Genomic DNA, 23,600 nt, shown 5'->3' with positions numbered 1-23,600 from the left:
TCTCTCTCTCTCCAAAAAAAAAAAAAAAAAAAAAAGATAAATTGGGTTTAATGAAAATAAAATTTTTCTGTATCAAAGCACATCACCAAGAAAGTGATACAACCCACAGAATTAGAGATAACATTTGCAAAGCATATTAAAAATACTTGCAAATTACATACCTGATAAGAGTCTAGCATATAGAATATGGAAGAAACTCTTACAACTCAACAAGAACAAAATAACCCAATTATAAAAATTAACAAAGACTTGAATAGAGATTTCTCCAAAGAATATATACAAATGGCCACTAAACACATGAAAAAATGTTCAACATCATTAGTCATTAGAGATTTGCAAATAAAAGCCATAATGCTATACTATATCACCCCCACTGGGATGGCTCTAATGATAAGAAAAAGAAAATAATAAGTGTTGATAAAGGTGTGAATAAATTGGAAATCTCATACATTGCTAGTGAAAATATAAAATGGTACAATCATTGTCAAAATGCATTAGCAGTTTCTCAAAAATGTAAAAATAGAATTACCATATTACCCAGCAATTCCAGAGAATTAAAAACAAAACAGAAACATGTACACAAATGTTTATAGCAGTATTTGTGACAACCAAAGAATTAAAATAAAAATATTAAAGTCACTCAAATTTCTATCAACTGGTGAATGGATAAACAAATTGTGATATAACCATACAATGCAATACTATTCAACCATAAAAAGAATAAAGTACTGATATGTGCTACAACATGGATGAATCCTTAAAATATATAATGAAATATTAAGTGAAAGAAGCCAGACCCAAAGATCATATATTGGGAGAAAATTGGAAATGCTATTTTGGAGATAAATATTAGCCAGATATTTGAGGAAACTAGGATTCAGGATCTGGTCCAGTTTATAGGCATATAACAAGACCTCAAAGACAATTAATAGGGTTAGAATCTAACATAGACAGATGTATATAGACACAAGATTTGTGTTTGTCCTTGACAAATCAAGTTACAAATGACCTCCCCTCCCCCCCTTTTTTTCTTGATAAGAATTAAGGAGGGCACGTGCTGTGATGAGCACTGGGTGTTATACGCAACTAATGAATCGTTGAACACTACATCAAAAACTTATGATGTACTATATGCTGGCTAACTGAACATAATAAAAAAAGAATTACCTTCTTGAAGTTTTCATAACAAAGATAGTCTTCATAAGAATTCTTGAGAACACTGTGTAGAACATTTACATATCAAAGGCACAGAAAAAGAATGCAAGCTTCTCTAAGAAGTTTTGTTCCCTGAAGGCCACAATTTTTACAATACTTACAAGCCTTTTGAGATAAATAGGGGAGGTTTGGGGATTGGTAAAAATGATTGGTGGACTTTGAATTGTTTTGGAGCCATATCGCTGGTCCTGTAAAGACCAAATTGCAAAACAAGAACAATTGTTTTTAATTCCTCAAAGAATTGGGGTGCTGCCTAAGTGATATCAAGGACTGACACACCCACCCACCTAAGTTGGCACATTTCTCTTTCCCTCAGTGTACAGTTAGCTTAGGAGAGAAGACCTAAAAATATTCCTATCAGGTTCTGAATACCAGCTTCAAATTTGGTCACACTTCTAATTGTAAAGTTATTAAATCCTTTCAAATATCTTGTCAGGTTTCAGCCAGACAAACAGTAAATATTTCTGGCAGTATTGTTGCAGGATTTTTTCTCCATCGGTGCCTGTGGTTCTTGGTCACGCCACTTCGAAGAATGGAGATGTAGACCAGACAGAGTGGTGGGCAACAAAGCAAGGTTTATTGAGGGAGAGCAAAATGATAGTCAAAAGCTCCCAAGGAGGGAGGGGACCCGAAGGGGTTGCCACCAGAGTTTCTAAGTCTAGGGGGTTTTATGGGCTTCTTGGTGGGCTGTTTTAATCTGATTAACCCTCCCTGAGCCTGTCATCCAATCAGGTTTTTGTCATATGGGAAAGGGTAGAGGGCTCCTTCCAGGGTAGTGTAAAATCCTCTTAAGGGTGGTTTCCTCTTAGGGCAGGGGGGCCCCTTGTCCTTGCCTGCCTGCCTCCCAATTATCCTTCATCAGTATTAAACAACCTTATGGAACCAACAGGCATCCTCAAAGAGGGTGCAAAAATAATACTATCTTCACAAGTTCTAGAGCCACTCCCAAACATAGCCAAAGATAGAACCCACAACCTATATGCCCCAAGCAGGCAAAATCAGGGATAGCAAGAAGACAATAGCTATCCCTGGGAGAGAAGGATCAATGACCAATTGGTCTGGATTTGGAAAGGAAAGGCCAATGTGAAATTTTATTTTCCTCTCTTGACAGGGCTCAGGAGGTAATCTATTTACAAAAATTCTTGAGGATCTTCCATGGGCTGCAAAAAGTTCTTTTTTTTTAAATTTTATTTATTTATTTGACAGAGAGACAGAACACAGGAAGGCGAGTGGGAGAGGGAGAAGCAGGCTTCCCGCTGAGCAGGCAGCCTGATGAAGGGCTCAATCCCAGGACTCTGGGATCATGACCTGAGCCAAAGGCAGATGCTTAACCAACTGAGCCACCCAGGCACCCCTGAAAAAAGTTCCTTAACTAAAGCCCTTAGTTTGGTCTTTGACCAAGGAGTAAAAGATACCTGAAAAGGTGTGCCTGTAGTCTTGGGTTGTCTTATTTTAAAGGGTAACTTTTTAATAGTCTCTTCAGAGTGGAAAAGCAACTTAGAGGATTCCTAGAATGAGTACTCAAATAAAGGAAGGTAGAGGGAAACAGTAGGGGTTACTTCTTATATTCTTATAGTCTTTCATTTTCAGTACCTTCTATCTTTTTCATTAACCTTCTGCAATGAATCTTTCAATGAAACCATTTTGGAATTTTGAAACATTTTAGAGGCTTCTGCATGACAATTAAAAGAGGTATCCCATTCTGTTTAATTTGGGAACGTTTACTCAAGTATACTTCTTAAATGATCATATCTAACTGTAACATTACTTATAATGGTCACTGTAATTCTAGGTTGTGTTTAGTAAGACTTTGCCATTTTTGTACCTATATCCTCTAGGAACATAGTCTTTATACATAAAATATACACGTGTGCCAAAAGGTGGCACTCTCAACTCTTTGAATATAAAGAAACCCATTTTTTTTTTAAGCTAGGCTTTTGGGTTTCTCAGAGCCAAACTAATACCTACGAGGGATGTGCTGCGGGGATTGGAATTGTGGGGTGTTTTACACTCATTGCATGGAAATTGTCTTGAGGATGGCAGGAAACCCAATCTGACCAGTTATATGACCAACTTATCATATCATGGGAGTGCTGCTGAGGTGGCAAATACTCTAACACCCTTAATACTTGACACTTCCCCATCGATTTTTGCAGCTTTCTGGCTTCTGAGATCCCTATTAGCAATAGCCTTTACTGGACCCAGTCCAGCTCAAGTCAAACCCAGTCCAGTCAAACCCCAGACCTAGTTTGGTTTTTAAATCAGAGCCAGTCTGACTCCAGCCTGTAACCACCACCAAGTCCTATAGAACTCTGGACTGGGGAAAAATGATTGAATCAGCAGATCTCAACCAATGGGAATGTTAACTGATTCCAAACAAATGGGAAATTGTAGCTGCCACTAGCACTTCCAATATGGAATTTGGGGCTCTGGGGACAAAACCAAGGGCTGGGGTTTCCAATCAAATGGGACACTGACTGGAAAGCCAATTAGATCAAGAGCTTGATGCAAAGAGAGCAGAGCTCAGAACCAAGAGAACTGACCCATGACCCTCAGAAATAGTGAGAAAGACAGTGAATTCAAAAGGTTGACAGGGTGCCACACCTGTATTTCTCATTGTCTCCAAATGCCATCAGAAGTTTGCTTAGATGCCATTGCTGCCACCGATCTGTTAAACAAAATTTCAACTGAGTAAATTTAAACATCGAATTGACTTTATTCAACAATTCGTGAGTCAGGTGGCATCCCATCTAGCAGATAAAAGGCAGCTCTGATGAGCTGTATAAAATGGAAGGACTTTATAAGCAGAAACTGGGCAGGGCAAGGAGGTTATTAGCAAAAGAAAAGAAAGAATTGTTTCAGGGAAGGTCATCTTTCTGTAGGGAGAAAGCAGGGAGTGTTATCCTGATGATCTCACTAGTGCTGATCAGGAAATTCCAGCCTGATTGGTTCAAAATTCCACTCCTGGGAGAGGGTGAAACTGCAATTGCATTAGATAGTAAGTCTTGGTGGGGCTTAGCACAAGAGACTCCATTTGGGGACTGTTCTTTCTTTTTGATATGGCAAATTGTTATTATATACTATGTGCTAGTTATTATCTACTAAATGGAGATACACATGATTGTCTCCTGGGATACAGTAGCAGATAAGCAGAGTTTCCTGCTCTTGTAGGATTACAGTTTTGTGGGGGAGATGGTCAATAACCAAGTAAACAAATAAATTAAACTGAAATAAAGATACCTAACACATCAACATAAAAACAGGGCATACTAGGTAGAGTCAACAATTACAAAGCTGCTGAGATAGAATGGGGCATGGAGTTCCTAAGGATGGGGACAAGGAAGAAAAAAAAGAAAAAGTAAAAGGCAGCCAAACATACAGTTAATTTTCTATTACAGCCACAAAGTTACATTCCCAATCATGTTGAATAACTCAAGTGAATACATTAGGCTCAAAAATGCTTTTATTTTAATGTTTTCTTTTTAGAACTTTTCACCTTTTGAAGGTTTACAGTATATAGACGTTATAATTAAAGTCCTTCTTGAAGTCAAAGGATTAGAGTTAAAATTGCTTCTTGTGCTGTGCTCTATGGTTGAAGGTCTGAAGTATTTAGCTGAATCTGTACCAGCTACAGAACATATTGAAAGCTTGCATTCTTTTTATTTTGAAGTAAAGTTGATGATGTTACATTAGTTTCAGATATACAACATAGTGATTCCACAAGTCTATATGTTATGCTGTGCTCACTGCAAGTGTAGCTGTGATCTGTCACCATACACTATTACAATACCATTGACTATATTCCCTATTCTGTACCTTTTATCCCAATGACTTACTCATTCTATAACTGGAAGCCCATATCTCCCACTCCCCTTCATAAATTCTGCCCATCGCCCTACCCCCCACCCCTCTGGTAACCGCCAGTTTGTTCTTTGTGTTTAGGGGTCTGTTTCTGCTTTTTGTTTGTTTTGTTTTTCAGATTCCACATATAAGTGAAATCATATGGCATTTGTTTTTCTCTGTCTGACTTATTTCATTTAGTACAATACCCCCTAGGTCCATATATATTGTTGCAAATGGCAAGATCTCATTCTTTTTTTTTTTTAATTTAATTTTATTATGTTATGTTAATAACCATACATCATTAGTTTTTGATGCAGTGTTCCAGGATTCATTGTTTGCATATAACACCAAGTGCCCCATTCAATATGTGCCCTCTTTAATACCCATCACCAGGCTAAACCATCCCCCCTCCCCCTCCCCTCTAGAACCCTCAGTTTGTTTTTCAGAGTCCATAGTCTTTCATGGTTCGTCTCCCGCTCCGATTCCCCCCCCTTCATTTTTCCTTTCCTACTATTTTCTTCTTTTTTTTTTAACATATAATGTATTATTTGTTTCAGAGGTACAGGTCTGTGATTCAACAGTCCTACACAATTCACAGCACTCACCATAGCATATACCCTCCCCAATGTCTATCACCCAGCCACCCCATTCCCCCCACCCCCCACCACTCCAGCAACACTCAATTTGTTTCCTGAGAGTAAGAATTCCTCATATCAGTGAGATCATATGATACATGTCTTTGTCTGATTGACTTATTTTGCTCAGCATAACACCCACCAGTTCCATCCATGTCATTGCAAATGGCAAGATACCATTCCTTTTGATGGCCACATAATATTCCATTGTATATATATATATCACTTCTTCTTTATCCATTCATCAGTCGATGGACATCTTGGCTCTTTCCATAGTTTGGCTATTGTGGACATTGCTGCTAAAAACATTGAGGTGCACATACCCCTTTGGATCCCTACATTTGTATCTTTGGGGTAAATACCCAGTAGTGCAATTGCTGGGTCATACGGTAGCTCTATTTTCAACTTTTTGAGGAACCTCCATACTGTTTTCCAGAGTGGCTGCACCAGCTTGCATTCCCACCAACAGTGTAGGAGGGTTCCCCTTTCTCTGCATCCCTGCCAACATCTGTCATTTTTTGACTTGTTAATTTTAGCCATTCTGACTGGTGTGAGGTGGTATCTCATTGAGGTTTTGATTTGGATTTCCCTGATGCCGAGTGATGTTGAGCATTTTTTCATGTGTCTGTTGGCCATTTGGATGTCTTCTTTGGAAGAATGTCCCTTTATGTCTTCTGCCCATTTCTTGATTGGATCATTTGTTCTTTGGGTGTTGAGTTTAATAAGTTCTTTATAGATTTTGGATACTAGCCCTTTATCTGATATGTCATTTGAAAATATGTTCTCCCATTCTGTCGGTTGTCTTTTGGTTTTGTTGACTGTTTCTTTTGCTGTGCAAAAGCTTTTTATCTTGATAAAGTCCCAATAGTTCATTTTTGCCCTTGCTTCCCTTGCCTTTGGCAATGTTTCTAGGAGGAAGTTGCTGCGGCTGAGATCCAAGAGGTTGCTGCCTGTGTTCTCTAGGATTTTGATGGACTCCTCTCTCACATTTAGGTCTTTCAACCATTTGAGTCTATTTTTGTGTGTGGTGTAAGGAAATGGTCCAGTTTCATTCTTCTGCATGTGGCTGTCCAATTTTCCCAACACCATTTGTTGAAGAGACTGTCTTTCTTCCACTGGGCATTCTTTCTTGCTTTGTTGAAGATTAGTTGACCATAGAGTTGAGGGTCCATTTCTGGGCTCTCTATTCTGTTCCATTGATCTATGTGTCTGTTTTTGTGCCAGTACCATACAGCTTTGTAATAGAGCTTAAGTCTGGAATTGTGATGCCACCAGCTTTGCTTTTCTTTTTCAACATTCCTCTGGCTATTCAGGGTCTTTTCTGGTTCCATACAAATTTTAGATTTATTTGTTCCATTTCTTTGAAAAAAGTGGATGGTATTTTGATAGAGGTTGCATTAAATGTGTAGATTGCTCTAGGTAGCATTGACATCTTCACAATATTTGTTCTTCCAATCCATGAGCATGGAACATTTTTCCATTTCTTTGTGTCTTCCTCAATTTCTTTCATGAGTATTTTATAGTTTTCTGAGTACAGATTCTTTGCCTCTTTGGTTAGATTTATTCCTAGGTATCTTATGGTTTTGGGTGCAGTTGTAAATGGGATCGACTCCTTAATTTCTCTTTCTTCTGACTTGTTGTTGGTGTATAGGAATGCCACTGATTTCTGTGCATTGATTTATATCCTGCCACTTTACTGAATTCCTGTATGAGTTCTAGCAGTTTTGGGGTGGAGTCTTTGGGATTTTCCACATAAAGTATCATATCTGCAAAGAGTGAGAGTTTGACTTCTTCTTTGCCAATTCAGATGCCTTTTATTTCTTTTTGTTGTCTGATTGCTGTGGCTAGGACTTCTAATACTATGTTGAATAGCAGTGGTGATAGTGGACATTTCCTGACCTTAGGGGGAAAGCTCTCAGTTTTTCCCCATTGAGAATGATATTCGCTGTGGGTTTTTCAGAGATGGCTTTTATGATATTGAGGTATATACCCTCTATGCCTATACTCTGAAGAGTTTTGATCAAGAAAGGATGCTGTACTTTGTCAAATGCTTTTTCTGCATCTATTGAGAGGATCATATGGTTCTTGTTCTTTCTTTTATTAATGTATTGTATCACATTGATTGATTTGTGGATGTTGAACCAACCTTGCAGCCCAAGAATAAATCCCACTTAGTCATGGTGAATAATCCTTTTAATGTACTGCTGGATCCTATCGGCTAGTATTTTGGTGAGAATTTTTACATCCATGTTCATCAGGGATATTGGTCGTAATTCTCCTTTTTGATGGGATCTTTGTCTGATTTTGGGATCAAGGTAATGGTGGCCTTGTAAAACGAGTTTGCAAGTCTTCCTTCCATTTTTATTTTTTGGAACTGTTTCAGAAGAATAGGTATTAATTCTTCTTTAAATGTTTGGTAGAATTCCCCTGGGAAGCCATCTGGCCCTGGGCTCTTGTTTGTTGGGAGATTTTTGATTATTGCTTCAATTCCTTAGTGGTTATAGGTCTGTTCAGGTTTTCTATTTCTTCCTGGTTCAGTTTTGGTAGTTGATACATCTCTAGGAATGCATCCATTTTTCCAGATTATCTAATTTGCTGGCATATAGTTGCTCTTAATATGTTCTTATAATTGTTTGTATTTCTTTGATGTTGGTTGTGATCTCTCCTCTTTCATTCATGATTTTGTTGATTTGGGTCATTTCTCTTTTCTTTTTGATAAGTCTGGCCAGGGGTTTATCAATCTTATTAATTCTTTCAAAGAACCAGCTCCTAGTTTTGTTGATCTGTTCTACTGTTCTTTTGGTTTCTATTTCATTGATTTCTGCTCTGATCTTTATTATTTCTCTTCTCCTGTTGGGTTTAGGCTTTATTTGCTGTTCTTACTCCAGCTCCTTTAGGTGTAAGGTTAGGTTGTGTATTTGAGACCTTTCTTGCTTCTTGAGAAAGGCTTGTATTGCTATATACTTTCCTCTCAGGACCGCCTTTGCAGCATCCCAAAAATTTTGAACAGTTGTGTTTTCATTTTTATTTGTTTCCATGAATTTTTTAAATTCTTCTTTAATTTCCTGGTTGACCCATTCATTCTTTAGTAGGATGCTCTTTAACCTCCATGTATTTGAGTTCTTCCAACTTTCCTCTTGTGATTGAGTTCTAGTTTCAAAGCACTGTGGTCCAAAAACATGCAGGGAATGATCCCAATATTTTGGTACCTGTTGAGAGTTGATTTGTGACCTAGGATGTGATCTATTCTGGAGAATGTTCCATGGGCACTAGAGAAGAATGTGTATTCTGTTGCTTTGGGATGGAATGTTCTGAATGTATCTGTGAAGTCCATTTGCTCCAGTGTGTCATTTAAAGTCTTTATTTCCTTGTTGACCTTTTGCTTAGATGATCTGTCCATTTCAGTGAGGCAGGTGTTAAAGTCCCCTACTATTATTGTATTGTTGTTGTGTTTCTTTGCTTTTGTTCTTAATTGGCTTATATAATTGGCTGCTCCCATCTTAGGGGCATATATATTTACAATTGTTAGATCTTCTTGTTGGATAAATCCTTTAAGTATGATATAGTGTCCTTCTTCATATCTTATTATAGTCTTTGGTTTAAAATCTAATTTGTCTGATATAAGGATTGCCACCCCAGCTTTCTTTTTTTTTTAATTTATTTTTTATTTTTTTATTTTTATTTTTATTTTTTTATTTTTTTTAAAGATTTTATTTATTTATTTGAGAGAGAGAGAATGAGAGACAAGAGAGCATGAGAGGGAGGAGGGTCACAGGGAGAAGCAGACTCCCCGCTGAGCAGGGAGCCGGATGCGGGACTCGATCCCAGGACTCCAGGATCATGACCCGAGCCGAAGGCAGTCGCTTAACCAACTGAGCCACCCAGGCGCCCCACCACCCCAGCTCTCATTTGATGTCCATTAACAAGGTAAATGGTTTTCCACCTCCTCATTTTCAATCTGGAGGTGTCTTTGGGTCTAAAATGAGTCTCTTGCAGACAGCATATTGATGAGTCTTGTTTTTTTTTTTTATCCAATCTGATACCCTGTGTCTTTTGATTGGGACATTCAGCCCATTTACATTCAGGGTAACTATTGAAAGATATGAATTTAGTACCATTGTATTGCCTGTTACTGTATATTGTCTGTGTTCCTTTCTGGTCCATGTTACTTTTAGGCTCTCTCCTTGCTTAGAGGACCCCTTTCAATATTTCTTGTAGGGCTGGTTTCATGTTTGCAAATTCCTTTAGTTTTTGTTTGTCCTGGAAGCTTTTTAACTCTCCTTCTATTTTCAGTGACAGCCTAGCTGGATATAGTATTCTTGGCTGCATATTTTTCTCATTTAGTGCTCTGAAGATATGCCAGTCCTTTCTGGCCTGCCAGGTCTCTGTGGATAGGTCTGTTGCCAATCTAATGTTTCTACCATTGTAGGTTACAGACCTCTTGTCCCGAGCTGCTTTCAGGATTTTCTCTTTATCTCTGAGATTTGTAAGTTTTACTATTAGATGTCGGGGTGTTGACCTATTTTTATTGATTTTGAGGGGGGTTCTCTGTGCCTCCTGGACTTTGATGCCTGTTTCCTTCACCAAATTAGGGAATTTCTCTGCTATAATTTGCTCCAATAAATCTTCTGCCCCTCTCTCTCTTCTTCTTCTAGGATCCCAATTATTCTAATATTGTTTTGTCTTATGGTATCACTTATCTCTCGAATTCTGCCCTTGTGATCCAGTAGTTGTTTATCTCTCTTTTTCTCAGCTCCTTTTTTTCCATGATTTGGTCTTCTATATCACTAATTCTCTCTTCTGCCTCATTTATCCTGGCATTTAGAGCCTCCATTTTTGATTACACCTTATTAATAGCCTTTTTGATTTTGACTTGGTTAGATTTTAGTTCTTTTATTTCTCCAGAAAGGGTTTCTCTAATAACTTCCATGATTTTTTCAAGCCCAGCTAGTATCTTTAAAATCGTCATTTTGAACTCTAGTTCCAACATCTTACTAATGTCCATATTGATTAGGTCTCTGGCAGTCGGTACTGCCTCTTGTTCTTTTTTTTGAGATGATTTTTTCTGTCTTGTCATTTTGTCCAGAGGAGAATAGATGAATGAGAGAACAAAATGCTAACAGGGTAACAATGACCCCAGAAAAATATACACTGAATAAATCAGAAGAGACCTGAAACCAGGGGAAAAGAAAGGGAAAGAAAGAAGAAAGAAAAAAGAAAAAAAGAAGAAAAAGAAAAAAAAAAGAATATGATCAAATATAATCAGGCTGGTGAATAGAGCAGTGCCACACACTAGTTTTGGGGCGCATTTTGGTCTGTTAGAAGAAACTGCCTCCCAGAATTTTAAAGAAAGAAAAGCTTATATATGTACAAAAATTAGGGTAAATACGATGAAGGGATGAAATATTATTGTAAAGATGAAAATTATAAAAGATTTTATAAAAGGAATTGATAAGAAGTTGGGTGAAAAAAGAAAGAAGAGAAATTAAAAAAAAAAAAGTGAGAGAATGTGATCAGTCAGGAGTCTAGAACAAAGCCATACACTAGAGATTTAGGATATATTTTGGTCTGTTAGAAGAAACTGTATCCCAAAATTTTAAAGAGAGAATAACTCATATTTATACCAAAAATAAGGTTAACTACTATGAAGGGATAGAATATGACTCTAAAACTGAAAAATAAAAAGGATTTTTTAAAAAGGGATTGATAAGATGTTGGTTGAAAAAGGGAAAAAGAAAAATTTAAAAAAATAGAAAAAGAAAATTTAAAAAATTAACTTTGAAAGACTAAAGAATCAGGGGGAAAAAAGCCATGGATTCTATGTGCTGTGTTCCTCTAGCGCTGGAGTTCTGCCATTCTCATTGATTGGTAAACTTGGTCTTGGCTGGCTGTTCTTGCTGATCTTCTGCGGGGGGGGCCTGTTGCCGTGGTTCTCAAATGTCTTTGCCAGAGGCAGAATTGCCCCGCCCCTGCTGGGGGCCGCGCTAAGTAATCTACTCGGGTTTGCTCTTGGGAGCTTTTGTTCCCTGCAAGCTTTCCGTACAGGTTTGGAGGACGAGAGTGAAAATGGTGGCCTCCCAATCTCTGCCCTGGAGGAGCTGAGAACTCAGGTCCCCACTCCTCAGTGTGCCCCCAGAGAAAAGCAGTCAGTCACTGCCATCTCCCCAGTCTCCGGCCGCACTCTGTGCTCACCCGGCGTGTGACCGAGCATTTCTATCTCTGGCACACGACCCCGTGTGGAATCGCCAAACCCAGCAGATCCCTGCGGTGCGCTCCCGCGCCGCTCCTCCCAGGGGAGGAAGGGGAGTATCCCTGGATCTGCCGCTTTTTGGGTCCCCGCTGGAAGAGCAGTGGCCCGATTGTGCTGTGGATCCCGGTTTATGACAACCCTGAGCTAAGAGCCCACTCCTTGGCTCTGTCTCTGCAGCCAGCTTCCCCACTCCAATACCTGGGAGCTCTGCTGCACTTAGGCATCCCCGGTCTTTCTGTGACCCCGAGGTTCCTGAGACCACACTGTCCCATGAGGTTTCCACCCCCCGCTTAGCCTTTGGAGCAATGTCCCTTAGTGGAGCAGACTTGTAGAAGTTCCGATTTTGTGCTCTGCTGCTCTATCACTTGCCGGGAGTGGCTGATGGAGTCCCCCTCTCCCGTGGTCTATCTTCCCAAATATCACCTCAGATTCACTTCTCTGCATGTCCTACCTTCCAGAAAGTGGTCGCTTTTCTGTTCAGAGAGTTGCTGCTATTCTTTTCTTCGATCTCCTGTTGAGTTCGTAAGTGTTCAGAATGGTCTGATCCCTATCTAGCTGAATTCCTGGGACCAGACGAAATTTAGGTCTCCTACTCCTCCGCCATCTTGCCGGGAGACAAGATCTCATTCTTTTTGATGGTTGAGTAATATCCCATTGTATATGTATACAGTATCTTTATCCGTTCATCTATTGATGGACACTGGGGTTGCTTCCGTAACTTGGCAACTGTAAATAATAATGTAATAAACATATGGGTGCACTATCTTTTTGAATTAGTGTTTTTTGTTTTCTTTGAGTAAATACCCAGTAGTGCAATTACTGGATCATATGGTGTTTCTATTTTTAAGTTTTTGAGAAACCTCCATACTGTTTTCCACAGTGGCTGCACCAATTTACATTCCTACCACTGTGCACAATAGATCCCTTTTCTCCACAGCCTCACCAATACTTTCATTTCCTGCTTTTTGTTTGTTTTGTTTTTGACTATAGCCATTCTGACAGTTGTACTGTGATATCTCATGATTTTGATTTGTATTTCCCTGATGATTAGTGATGTTGAGCATCTTTTCATGTCTGTTGGTCATCTATATATCTTCTTTGGGAAAATGTCTATTCAGGTCCTCTGCTCATTTTTAACTAGATTTTTTTGGGGGGAGGGCTGTTGAATTGTATAAGTTCTTTATATATTTGGGGTATTAACCCATTATCAGATATATCATTTGTGATTATCTTCTCCCATTCAGTATGTTACCTTTTCATTTTGTTGATGATTTCCTTTGCTGTGCAAAAGCTTTTATTTTAGTGTAGTCCCAATAGTTTATTTTTTGCTTTTATTTTCCTTATCTGAGGAGACATACAGAGAAAAATGTTGCCAAGCCTAATGTCTAAGAGATTACTGCCTAGTATTCTTTAAGGAGTTTTATTGTTTTAGGTCTCATATTTAGGTCTTTAATCCATTTTGAGTTTACTTTTGTGTACGCTGTGAGAAAGTAGTCTAGTTTCATTCTTTTGCATGTAGCTCTCCAGTATTCCCAGTACCATTTATTGAAGAGACTGTCTTTTTCCCCACTGTATATTTTTGCCTCCTTTATTGTAGATTAATTGACAATATAAGTACTGGTTTATTTCTGGGCTCTCTATTCTGTTCCATTGATCTGTTTCTATTTTTGTTTCAGTATCATATTGTTTTGATTACTATAGTTTTGTAGTATATCTTGAAACCTGGGATTGTGATACCTCCAGATTTGTTCTTTCTCTGGCTATTCAAGGTCTTTTGTGGCTCCATAAAATTTTTAGTATTATTTGTCCTAGTTCTGTGAGAAATGCTATTAAATATTTTAATAGGGCTAGAATTGAATCTATAAATTGCTTTGGGTAGTATAGAATTTTAATAATATTAATTCTTCCAATCCATGAGCATGGAAGATCTTTCCATTTATTTGCAACATCTTCAATTTCTTTCACCAGTGTTTATAGTTTTTAGATTACAGGTCTTTCACCCCCTTGGTTAAGTTTATTCCTATTCCTAGGTATTTTATTCTTTTTGGTACAATTGTAAATGGAATTGTTTTCTTAATTTCTCTTTCTTCTACTTCATTATTAGTGTGTAGAAGCACAACCAATTGCTGTTTATTAATTTTGTGTCCTGCAACTTCACTGAATTCATTTATTATAAAGCTTGTATTCTTGAATATTTTTGGATCAGTGGCTTGAATGCCAAAAAATAAATGTCTTTTCAAGAGTAGAAAATGAGTTCAAAACTTCTTAGAGGGGCACCTGGGTGGCTCAGTCATTAAGCGTCTGCCTTTGGCTCAGGTCATGATCCCAGAGTCCTGGAATCGAGCCCCACATCGGGCTCCCTGCTCAATGGGCAGCTGCTTCTCCCTTCCTCTCTGACACTTCTCCTTGTTCATGCTATCATTCTCTCTCTCAAATAAATAAAATCTTTGAAAAAAAAAAAAACCTCTTAGAAACTGCAAAATAACTAATTGGCTTCAATACTGAAGAAGGCTTCTTCTAAATGGTCTCATTCTAAATAAAGTAATCTTTGCTGTTTTTATCAGTGACCTTTTACTTTTTAGGTATAATTTGCTATTTAAAAACATTTTTAGTTTCAAGAACCACTTCCATTACGTATTCACAGCCTCAATTCTGGTACCAGAGGCCCCCCCCCTTTTTTAAAGGGGACAGATGTTTACTGACAACACCACAAGGGGGCAGAGGGCAGGACAGCAAGGGAGGGACTGTCTGCCCTACAGCCCCTTTTTAACCTGACAGGGTAACAGTACCATGTGCAGTCTGGAGGAAGGGGCTTGCTAAAATAGAAAGAACATTGCATTTGAAGGCAGACATTTGCTCACATATTTATTCATCTGATGAATAAGTTTTATTTATATTTTATATTAAGATTTATAAATACTAATTTTTATTAATATAACATTTATAATATTTATAAATATTAATATATTTATTATAAATCTTACTATGTGCCAGGCTCTGAGGTAGATACAATAGTGATGGAAATAGACATGCTCTGCCTTCATGGAGCTTTCTGTCCAATCCCAGTCCCCTTACATTCTTCTGCTTGGGTAATTTTGAACAAGTCACTTCATCTCTCAAAGCCTGGATTTCCTCACTTGTATGATGGGCAATATGGACAAAGATTGTAAAGATTACAGAGAGTATAGGCTTAACCCCAAGCCTGGCATACAGTCATTACTCAGTAGATTTCAATGAGGACATCCTAGTCAAAAGCCTCATGTATTCAGATATGTGTTCATTCACGAGTTCAAATAGTGGCAAATACCAAGGTTTCAGGAAGTCTGGGTGCTAGTTCATAGAGAAAACACTTCAGTTCTAATGAACAAATGAGGTCATTTCAATTCATTGATTATTTTATCGTTTCATTTGTTATACTTATCAGGCAGCTGTATTAATTTGTTAGCTGGAACAAATATCTCTTCAGTTTGTAATGCCTGTCAGTAGATGATAATTTTAATTCCATAAGGTCACCAATCACAAACTTACATTTCCTAGAAGAGGGCTAGCCTCAGTTACAATTTTTAATAAATGAGAAGTATCCAGGAGGACACAAGTTCTTTGGAATCCTAGTTATTGGCTTTGACAGCAAATGTTTGCTATCATAGATATTTCAGTTTCCTACCAAACCTACACAATAAGGAAATGCCCAGCCATTCTTTTCCAGAGGATAGAAAAAACTGAATACTTCTTTCAAAATATTGTTTTAATCCATTCCCTGAACATAACATAATTATGCATTTTTAATCACTAAATTAGACCTCTTGATACAGGTAATATAAATGCAAATAGTCATTATTAAAATAGAAGCTTAACACACAGCAAAGGAAAAAAGATCTCCTCTAAGGTGAAGGTAACCTGGTTTCACATAATTTGCAAAACAAACAACAATTCCCCACCAGAGTCATTTGGGAAATGCCCATGAGCACCAGCATCAGGGGAGGTGATGGCTTTGCCCACTGAGGAACTCCAGTTTACACAGAGGAAGGTTGAGACAGGAGCAAAATTCAAGTGGCTTCCTAGATTCATGTGGAAAGACAGCCCTAATTTAGCTTCCATCAAGGGAGGTAGCTCTCTGGATAAAAGCAGGATTCCAGATGTGTAGCCCAATTCTCTGAATCCAGGGGAGGTGGACATGCCATTGTCTCTGTGGCCTGGCTCCCCAAAGTAGGAATGGACCCCTCTGAGGCACAGGTAAAGCTCTTCTATTCTGCTGGTATACACTTCAGTGTTTCCTGTTTTGAGTCTGTTCTTTGCCATATGAGGCCAGGGGGACAATTCCCTAGCACACTAGATCAACTATCAGTGTAGTAACAAAATCAAACTGTCTATCTGGCTAACCAACTGTTCACCTGAATTCACCAGCCACTGGCAAGAGTCTATAGCCCTTATCAATAGGCCAAGTGTTGGCTGCATGGATTGGTTGGTGACTGACACTTAATTCAGCTAAGAGAAAGGATCCCATTCATACAGCACCCGAGTCACTTCCTGTTCCCTCTTGCTTTTTGGTTAATGGAAGCCACAAAACCTATGATTCCTTCCTGAGTATTTGTTTTTACTTTGCTTTGTGAGAACCGTCTTCTCTTTCCTACAAATTTGCTTTGTGTGTGTCTTGGGGGAATGGAATGTTTGCCAATTAGCAAAAAACCTGAAGTTTGGAAGGGACGTGAAAAATCATCAAACCCCAATAATTCTTCAGTGCTTAAGTCTTTGATTGTTTTCATATTTATTTTTGTTGAACATCTCCAGTGAAGCAGTTACATTCCTAAAAGAGCTCACCTATGTTTAGATAGCAAAAACTGCTGATATAACTGGGGAGAAAAGAGGGAAGGGCAGAGAAAGAGGTGAAGAGGAGAGGAGGAGGGAGGGAGAAAGCTCTACCACTAACTGAGCACTTACTCCGACCCCAGCCCTGTGCCCACAGGAATTACAAACATATTATGTTGTTTGGGCTTGTGGCTCTAGAGTCAAGAAGCATACAGGGGCAGAGTTAACACAGGGGCATGATTCCCTCACTTCTGCTAAGGAAACAAGAGCAAGAGATAGTGGCTGCATGCTAGGGTAGGTTGGCCAGGATCACCGACCTCTCTGCTGCCCTACGAATCCTCATTGGCACCCCCTGTAGACAGCAGAGTTCTTCTTCCCTTAAAGGTTATAAAATGCCTTTGCTTACATCTCTTCGTGGTCAAACAGGGATTGGAATCCAGGCCTGTTTAGTGTTAGAGCCTGTGTTCTCAACAAGGCGTTGCTAATTAGTTCTGTCCTACCTTTCACTGGCTGTCTATTCTTCGTCATGTCTCTGCACTGCATCCAGCTGGTGCTGCAGCCCCGCAGCAGAAATGTAATTAACTGGTTGGTAGAAGGGAAGTGGTAATCCCCTGTGCACATTCTCAAGTGTTCTTGGATTTTTTTAAGCTAAGAGGCTGACCCAATTTTTTTTTTTAAGATTATAAAGAAAGGACATAGAAGTAGCCGTGTGAAAGCAACTCCAGGTGACAGGTAGAGAAAGTTGTTAGAGTTTGTGACCCTTTATGGGATGGCTCCTTCATCAGCCAACAATGCAGACCTCCCTTTACCTGAAGTTAAAAGCATGATAGGATGCTTCGTGGAAACTTTCCTCTTTCTGCCTCTGTGAGACAATGCAAACTAGCTCATGTACCCAGGCCCCAGGAGCAGCATTGTCCATGGTTAGGAGTGAGGGACTGAGGGCGAGTCAGAATCTCATCTCTGCCACTTTCTAGCTGATGACCATGGGTAAGTGTTTTAACTTCTCTGTGACTTCATCTGCAAAGGAAGGATAATAAGTCAGGGTAATAACCCACCAGAGGGTTGCTGCGATGACAAGAGTTCTATTTTTTCAGCTTGGGACATGCCTGGGACCCAATGATATCCTCCTCATTGGCAGGAATCACAGCAGCAACCAGGAGTCTGGCTGTGCGCAGTCAGAACCAAAGCCCTCCCTCCCAGATCTCAGATCCTTATTTGTGCTTTTCAGGGATGGAAAGAAGGCGTCTCTTTGTGCCTTCCCCACGCTCCACTCAATGGGCTCAGAATCTAAGTCACCAGTTGCCAAGCGTCCCATAGGCACCAAGATTCTCAGTCAGCACAAATGCCAGGTTAGTTCTGTGAGCCACGTGGAAAGCTAGAACTGGGACCCCACCGAATGATACCCAGGACACTGGGTCAATTTTAAAATGGGATTCAGGTACTGCCAGAAGCTCTTAGTATGATGAGAGATGGCTGGAAGGGCTTTCATGACTCAGACAATTACATGCACAAACACTGCAGGATGTGGCAAAACAAACGGGGACTCGTTGCCAATGCCTCCTTCAAAGTAAAGGCAATTTCTTGGTGAACTTACATAACGTTGGCAGCCCGAAGCAGCCAGCAATTTCGCTCTTTGTATTTATGTTTTTGCACATTCTAGGCACATGTTACGTTCTTCTCCCTCCTAGTATCCCATTTTATGAATGAGAGACTGTGTCTCAGAGAAGTTAAATACCTTGTTTCAAAGTCTGAGCCTTATAAAGCCACGCCCTTGGCTTTGTACAGGGCGCTCTGGCTATTCCCTGATAACTACCTTGTTATTACCCTGGTGCTTCCCATACCTGCAAATGGGGCTCCTCATCCCCACCTGCAGCAATATGCTCCCTCCACAACTATCTCAAGAGGTAACGGATCCAGGGGGCGCCTGGGTGGCTCAGTCGGTTAAGCGTCTGCCTTCAGCTCAGTTCGTGATCCCAGCATCCTGGGATTGAGCCCATAGTTGGGCTCCCTGCTCAGTGGGGAGTCTGCTTCTCCCTCCCCCTGCTCTTGCGCTCTCGCTCACTCTCTCTCCCTCTCAAATAAATAAATAAAATCTTAAAAAAAAAAAAAAAAGAAGAAGAAAGTAACGGATCTAGCACAAGGAGGTTGAGAAGAGTCAAATGGTTTCAGCCTCTGGCCCTGTCTGAAGATAACAGTATTTCTTGGGTAGGTCCTCTCTCTGTCCTGAATTTCAGGGTAGGGCCTTTGGCTTGGACTAAGGTGGAATTGAGGAGGAGACCTGGGCCTTCTTATCTCATTCAAAAGAAGGTGCGGCTACCTTATACTCAATTGGCTGGTTGTACACAGTGCCTTAGGCCACCTGGTTCTGAATCTTCTCCCATTTACTGCTGCCCAACATAAAATCTTTTTTTTTTTAAGATTTTATTATTTATTTGAGAGAGAGGGGGAGAGCGCATGTGCATGAGAGAGAGAGAAAGAGTGGGAGCATTAGCACAAGCACGAGCACAAGCAGGGGAAGCAGGCAGAGGGAGAGGGAGAAGCAGACGCCCTGCTCCCAGGACCCTGGGATCATGACCTGAGCAGAAGGTAGAGGTTCAACCAACTGAGCCACCCAGGCACTCCTCATAAAGTCTTTTTAATGACCTGATTTTTAAAACTGTGAGAGAAAGCACCCCTGCCTCTGAATTACACCAGCATGAGCACTCATGTGATTTTCTCTTGCTAATGTTCTGGAAACTGTAACAGAAATAAGAAACCTCTCAACTCACTGAAAAGCTGAAAGGAGAAAAATTCATAGTAGATATGATAGGGACCATAGGTAGGATAGGACCACTGCATAACCAATGCTTGAGGAGGGAGAGGAGAGTTCTTTGTCCTGGGCCCTTGATTCTCTAGGTCCTGCCTTAGAGTTCAAAAATTCTTTGGAATGTGCCTACCTTCCTTTTAGATCTTCTATTCTTTCCATAATTCCCCAAGCCACCATAGCGCATTCAGGACAAGCATATAGCAGATGATTCTTCTTCCCTTTATTTTTCCTCTGTCCTTTCTCCCCTTTGTAGTCTTCCCCTTCCTTCAATGTCCTGCTTTCCCCAAAGCCTGACATTGCTCCGGATGAAATGAAGACACAGGCAGGAGAAGGGGGGATTGGAGTGGTCACAAGTTCTTACTGCAAATTCTTTTCTTTCCCATTTCAGGCTTGGAAAAAAAGATATACTCCTCCACCCAAATAAAAAATCTTCCAAAAACCTGAACGGGGAATAAAAATCACCCACATCAGCCCATGGTCTATGTGTAAGCTAGAACTTTCTACACTTTGCATGTCTTATCACTGGGTGTCCTGGGGAAGCCAAGGCATCCTGCCCTGGGAAAACCAAACAACCATTGTGGAATTTGTGCTTTGAGGATTCTCCTCCAACCGACAGCTAAATATTTTCTTCTTCATAATGTTTTTTGCTTTCTACATCTTAATCATTTCTGGAAACATCCTCATTGTTCTGCTAGTTTTGTTCAGCCAGCACCTCCACATCCCCATGTACTTCTTCCTGGTGAATTTGTCCTTTCTAGAGATCTGCTATACCTCCAATATTGTCCCTAAGATGTTACTGATTATCATAGCCGTACAGAAGACTATCTCTGTGGCAGGGTGCCTGGCACAGTTCTACTTCTTTGGATCCCTGGCTGCAACAGAGTGTCTCCTGCTCGCTGTGATGTCCTATGACCGATACCTGGCCATCTGCCAACCTATCAGCTATCCCATCCTCATGACTGGCCCCTTTTGCATTAGGCTGGCTGCCAGCTCTTGGCTCTGCTGCTTCCTCCTTACAGCAATCACTGTGGTCCTACTGTCTAGACTAACCTTCTGTGGACCCAATGAGATCAATCACTTCTTCTGTGACTTGACCCCTCTGGTCCATCTCTCCTGCATGGACACCTCACTGACTGAGACCATCGCCTTCGCCACCTCCTCTGCAGTAACTCTGGTTCCATTTCTCCTCATCACTGCCTCCTACTCCTGCATTCTTGTTGCTATCCTAAGAATTCCATCTGGCACAGGCCGGAGAAAGGCCTTCTCCACCTGCTCCTCCCACCTCACCGTGGTCACAGTGTTTTATGGGACACTCATCGCCACATACCTTGTACCTTTGGCCAATTCTTCACAACTTTTGTGCAAAGGATTCTCTCTGCTCTACGCCATCCTGACACCCATGTTCAACCCTATGATCTACAGCCTGAGAAACAGAGACATCCATGAAGCCTTGAAGATGTGCTTGAGTAAGAAGCCAGCTTTCCTCCTCAGCTGATGCAAAAAGGAAAAGTTGGATATTTGTCCAAGGGACAATGAATTGGATTGAGTAATTTAGATTCTACGTAAAAGGCACCACCTGCACCGGGAGTTATTAAAGCCAGATGACCGGATGCTTCTGAGCATGGCTGTGGATGCTGCGGAGTTCTGATAGCCTCAGGTGAACTAGGGTCCCAGGAATGGCCTCAGTAGGTCAAGTTCTGCTCCATTATCTTCAGTAGATCTGGATCCTTGTGTAAAAGCTCACCTGACAAATAAGCTGCAAAGGTTGGTTGCTCATTTATTCAAATATTCATCAAGGTCTACTATGTCTGAGGCACTGTACTGCATATAGGTGATAAAATGAACAAAAACAGAGACAGTCCCTGCTTTCACGGAACCCACAGTCTATAAGGGGATGACAAACATTAATCAGATAACTAACATAAAACTACATATAAATATAAAACTACACTTGTGATTCAAAATTAAAAAAAAAAGATGACTAGTACTTACCTATTAGAATGGCCAAAATCCGGAACACTGACAACACCAAATGTTGGTGAAGATGTGGAGCCACAGGAACTCTCATTCATTGCCAGCAGAAATGCAAAATGGTACAGCCACTTTAAGACAGTTTGGAAGTTTCTTACAAAACTTCATAAGCTTTTACTGTACAATCCAGTTATCACATTCCTTGGTATTTACCCAAATGAGTTTAAAACTTACGTTTACACGAAAAACTTCACATGGATGTTTATAGCAGCTTTATTCATAATTGCCCAAACTTGGAAGCAACCAAGATGCCCTTCAATGGATAAATGGAAAAATAAACTGGTACATTCAGACAGTGGGATATTATTCAAAGCTAAAAAAGTAATGAGCTATCAAGATCTGAAAGATGTGAAGGAAACCTGAAATAGATGTTATTAAGTGAAAGAAGTTAATCATAACATCATATGATCCCAACTATATGACATTCCACAAAAAAGCAAAACTATGGAGACAGTAAAAAAATCAGTAGTTGCCAGAGGTTAGGGTCAGGGGAGGGATGAATAGAGAACACAGGATTTTAGGGCAATGAAACTATTCTGTATGATACTACAAAGTGGATACATGTCATTATACATTTGGCAGAACCCACAGAATGTACACCACCAAGAGTGTACTCAAATGTAAATTCTGTAGGTTCACTGACTGTAACAAATGTGCCACTCTGGGGGAAATGTTGATAATGGGGGAGACTGCAAGTATAGGGTATTAATCTTAAAAAAAACTGCCAGTTATCTTACCAGCAAAAATGGGTTTATTTGGGAATAACAGAGAATTGCAATCCAGACCAAGCAAGCTATGGCAGAGCCATAGGCAAGTCTGCAGAACAGGAGAGGAAAGCTCTTTTATAGAAGAAAGGGGAGAAGTTGGGAAGGCTGTTACAAACAAAATGTCCATCGCAGTAAACAGGGAGTTCAAAGTATAGTGGCTTCTCATTAGTTGGACTGTTGCAGGAGAGGAAGAGAGCCTTTCTTCCTCCTGCTAGGGTAGTAAAGTAGTATCCATGTGCAAGATCCATCTCTCCTTATTGGGTCACCAATTGATGAGGGGTAGGGCATGAATGCTCCCTCTGCTGGTCTCCCAACACCATTCTAAATGAGATTTCAACTAACATAACATAATAAAATAAAATAAAATTAAAAAAAAATGAGATTTCCTCTTATTAATATTCACCTTGTCCCCCTTTTGATCAAGATCTCTCTTTGAAAGGATCGCTGATCAAGAGTCAGGTTTTCCATATTTAGTGGTTTTGCCTCTCAGTGCCAGGAAGGACCTTTCCTGATTGTCACATCCTACGTTGGAGGGAAAGTGCATAGCAGCTGGAAACCACTTAAGACCACATTTGAGTAACAAGGAAGGTTAGGAGGGAAAAACTCTCAGGTACTCCAACTTAAAGCCCATATCTTGTCAAGGTCATTTTAGAAATCATCTCAGAGCATGAGGTAGCATCACCTTATTGGGTACATTATTTTTAAAAAAGTTTTGAGAGGCAACAAAATATAAAATGTAAAATAATTATGAAAAATAGGAGAAGTAACATAACAATTCCAAATTGTGTGATGGTTCTAAACCAGGACTCTAGGTCTGAAAAGTAGCCAACTGAAATATTCATTGGCAGGCACCTGGGTGGCTCAGTCATTAAGCATCTGCCTTTGGCTCAGGTCATGATCCCGGGGTCCTGGGATCGAGCCCCATATCGGGCTCCCTGCTCAGTGGGAAGCCTGCTTCTCCCTCTCCCACTTCCCCTGCTTGTGTTCCCTCTTTCGCTGCATCTCTCTCTGTTAAATAAATAAATAAAGTCTTTAATAAAAAAAGAAATATTCTATTGGCACTGATTCTGACTTATGGGAGAAAGGTCCTCCTTATGAAGGCAAACTCCCATAGTATGCCTCCCGGAAGTCACAAACGCAGAATAGTAAATATTGTGAGAGCACACTGAAAGAGTTAACCAAGGACATTTGGGAAGATACAGCATAGGAATAAACATAAAGCAGTAGCTGATTAACTTTTTGAAAAC

The 23,600-nt window shown here is 40.0% G+C and overlaps 1 protein-coding gene across 1 annotated transcript; it reads left to right on the top strand.

The window, feature by feature from the left end:
* The first annotated feature begins 20,036 nt into the window (after positions 1-20,036).
* On the top strand, positions 20,037-21,050 carry LOC116641603 (olfactory receptor 11A1-like). Its single transcript, XM_032419393.1, is given in 1 exon segment — positions 20,037-21,050. A coding segment is annotated over 1 exon segment (1,014 nt).
* The last annotated feature ends 2,550 nt before the right edge of the window (positions 21,051-23,600 follow it).

This window comes from Phoca vitulina, unplaced genomic scaffold (assembly GCF_004348235.1).
Source record: "Phoca vitulina isolate PV1807 unplaced genomic scaffold, GSC_HSeal_1.0 scaffold2, whole genome shotgun sequence".
NCBI lineage: Eukaryota > Metazoa > Chordata > Mammalia > Carnivora > Phocidae > Phoca > Phoca vitulina.
The sequence above is the reverse complement of the archived record's forward strand: the minus strand, read 5'-3'. Positions and strand labels throughout refer to the sequence as shown.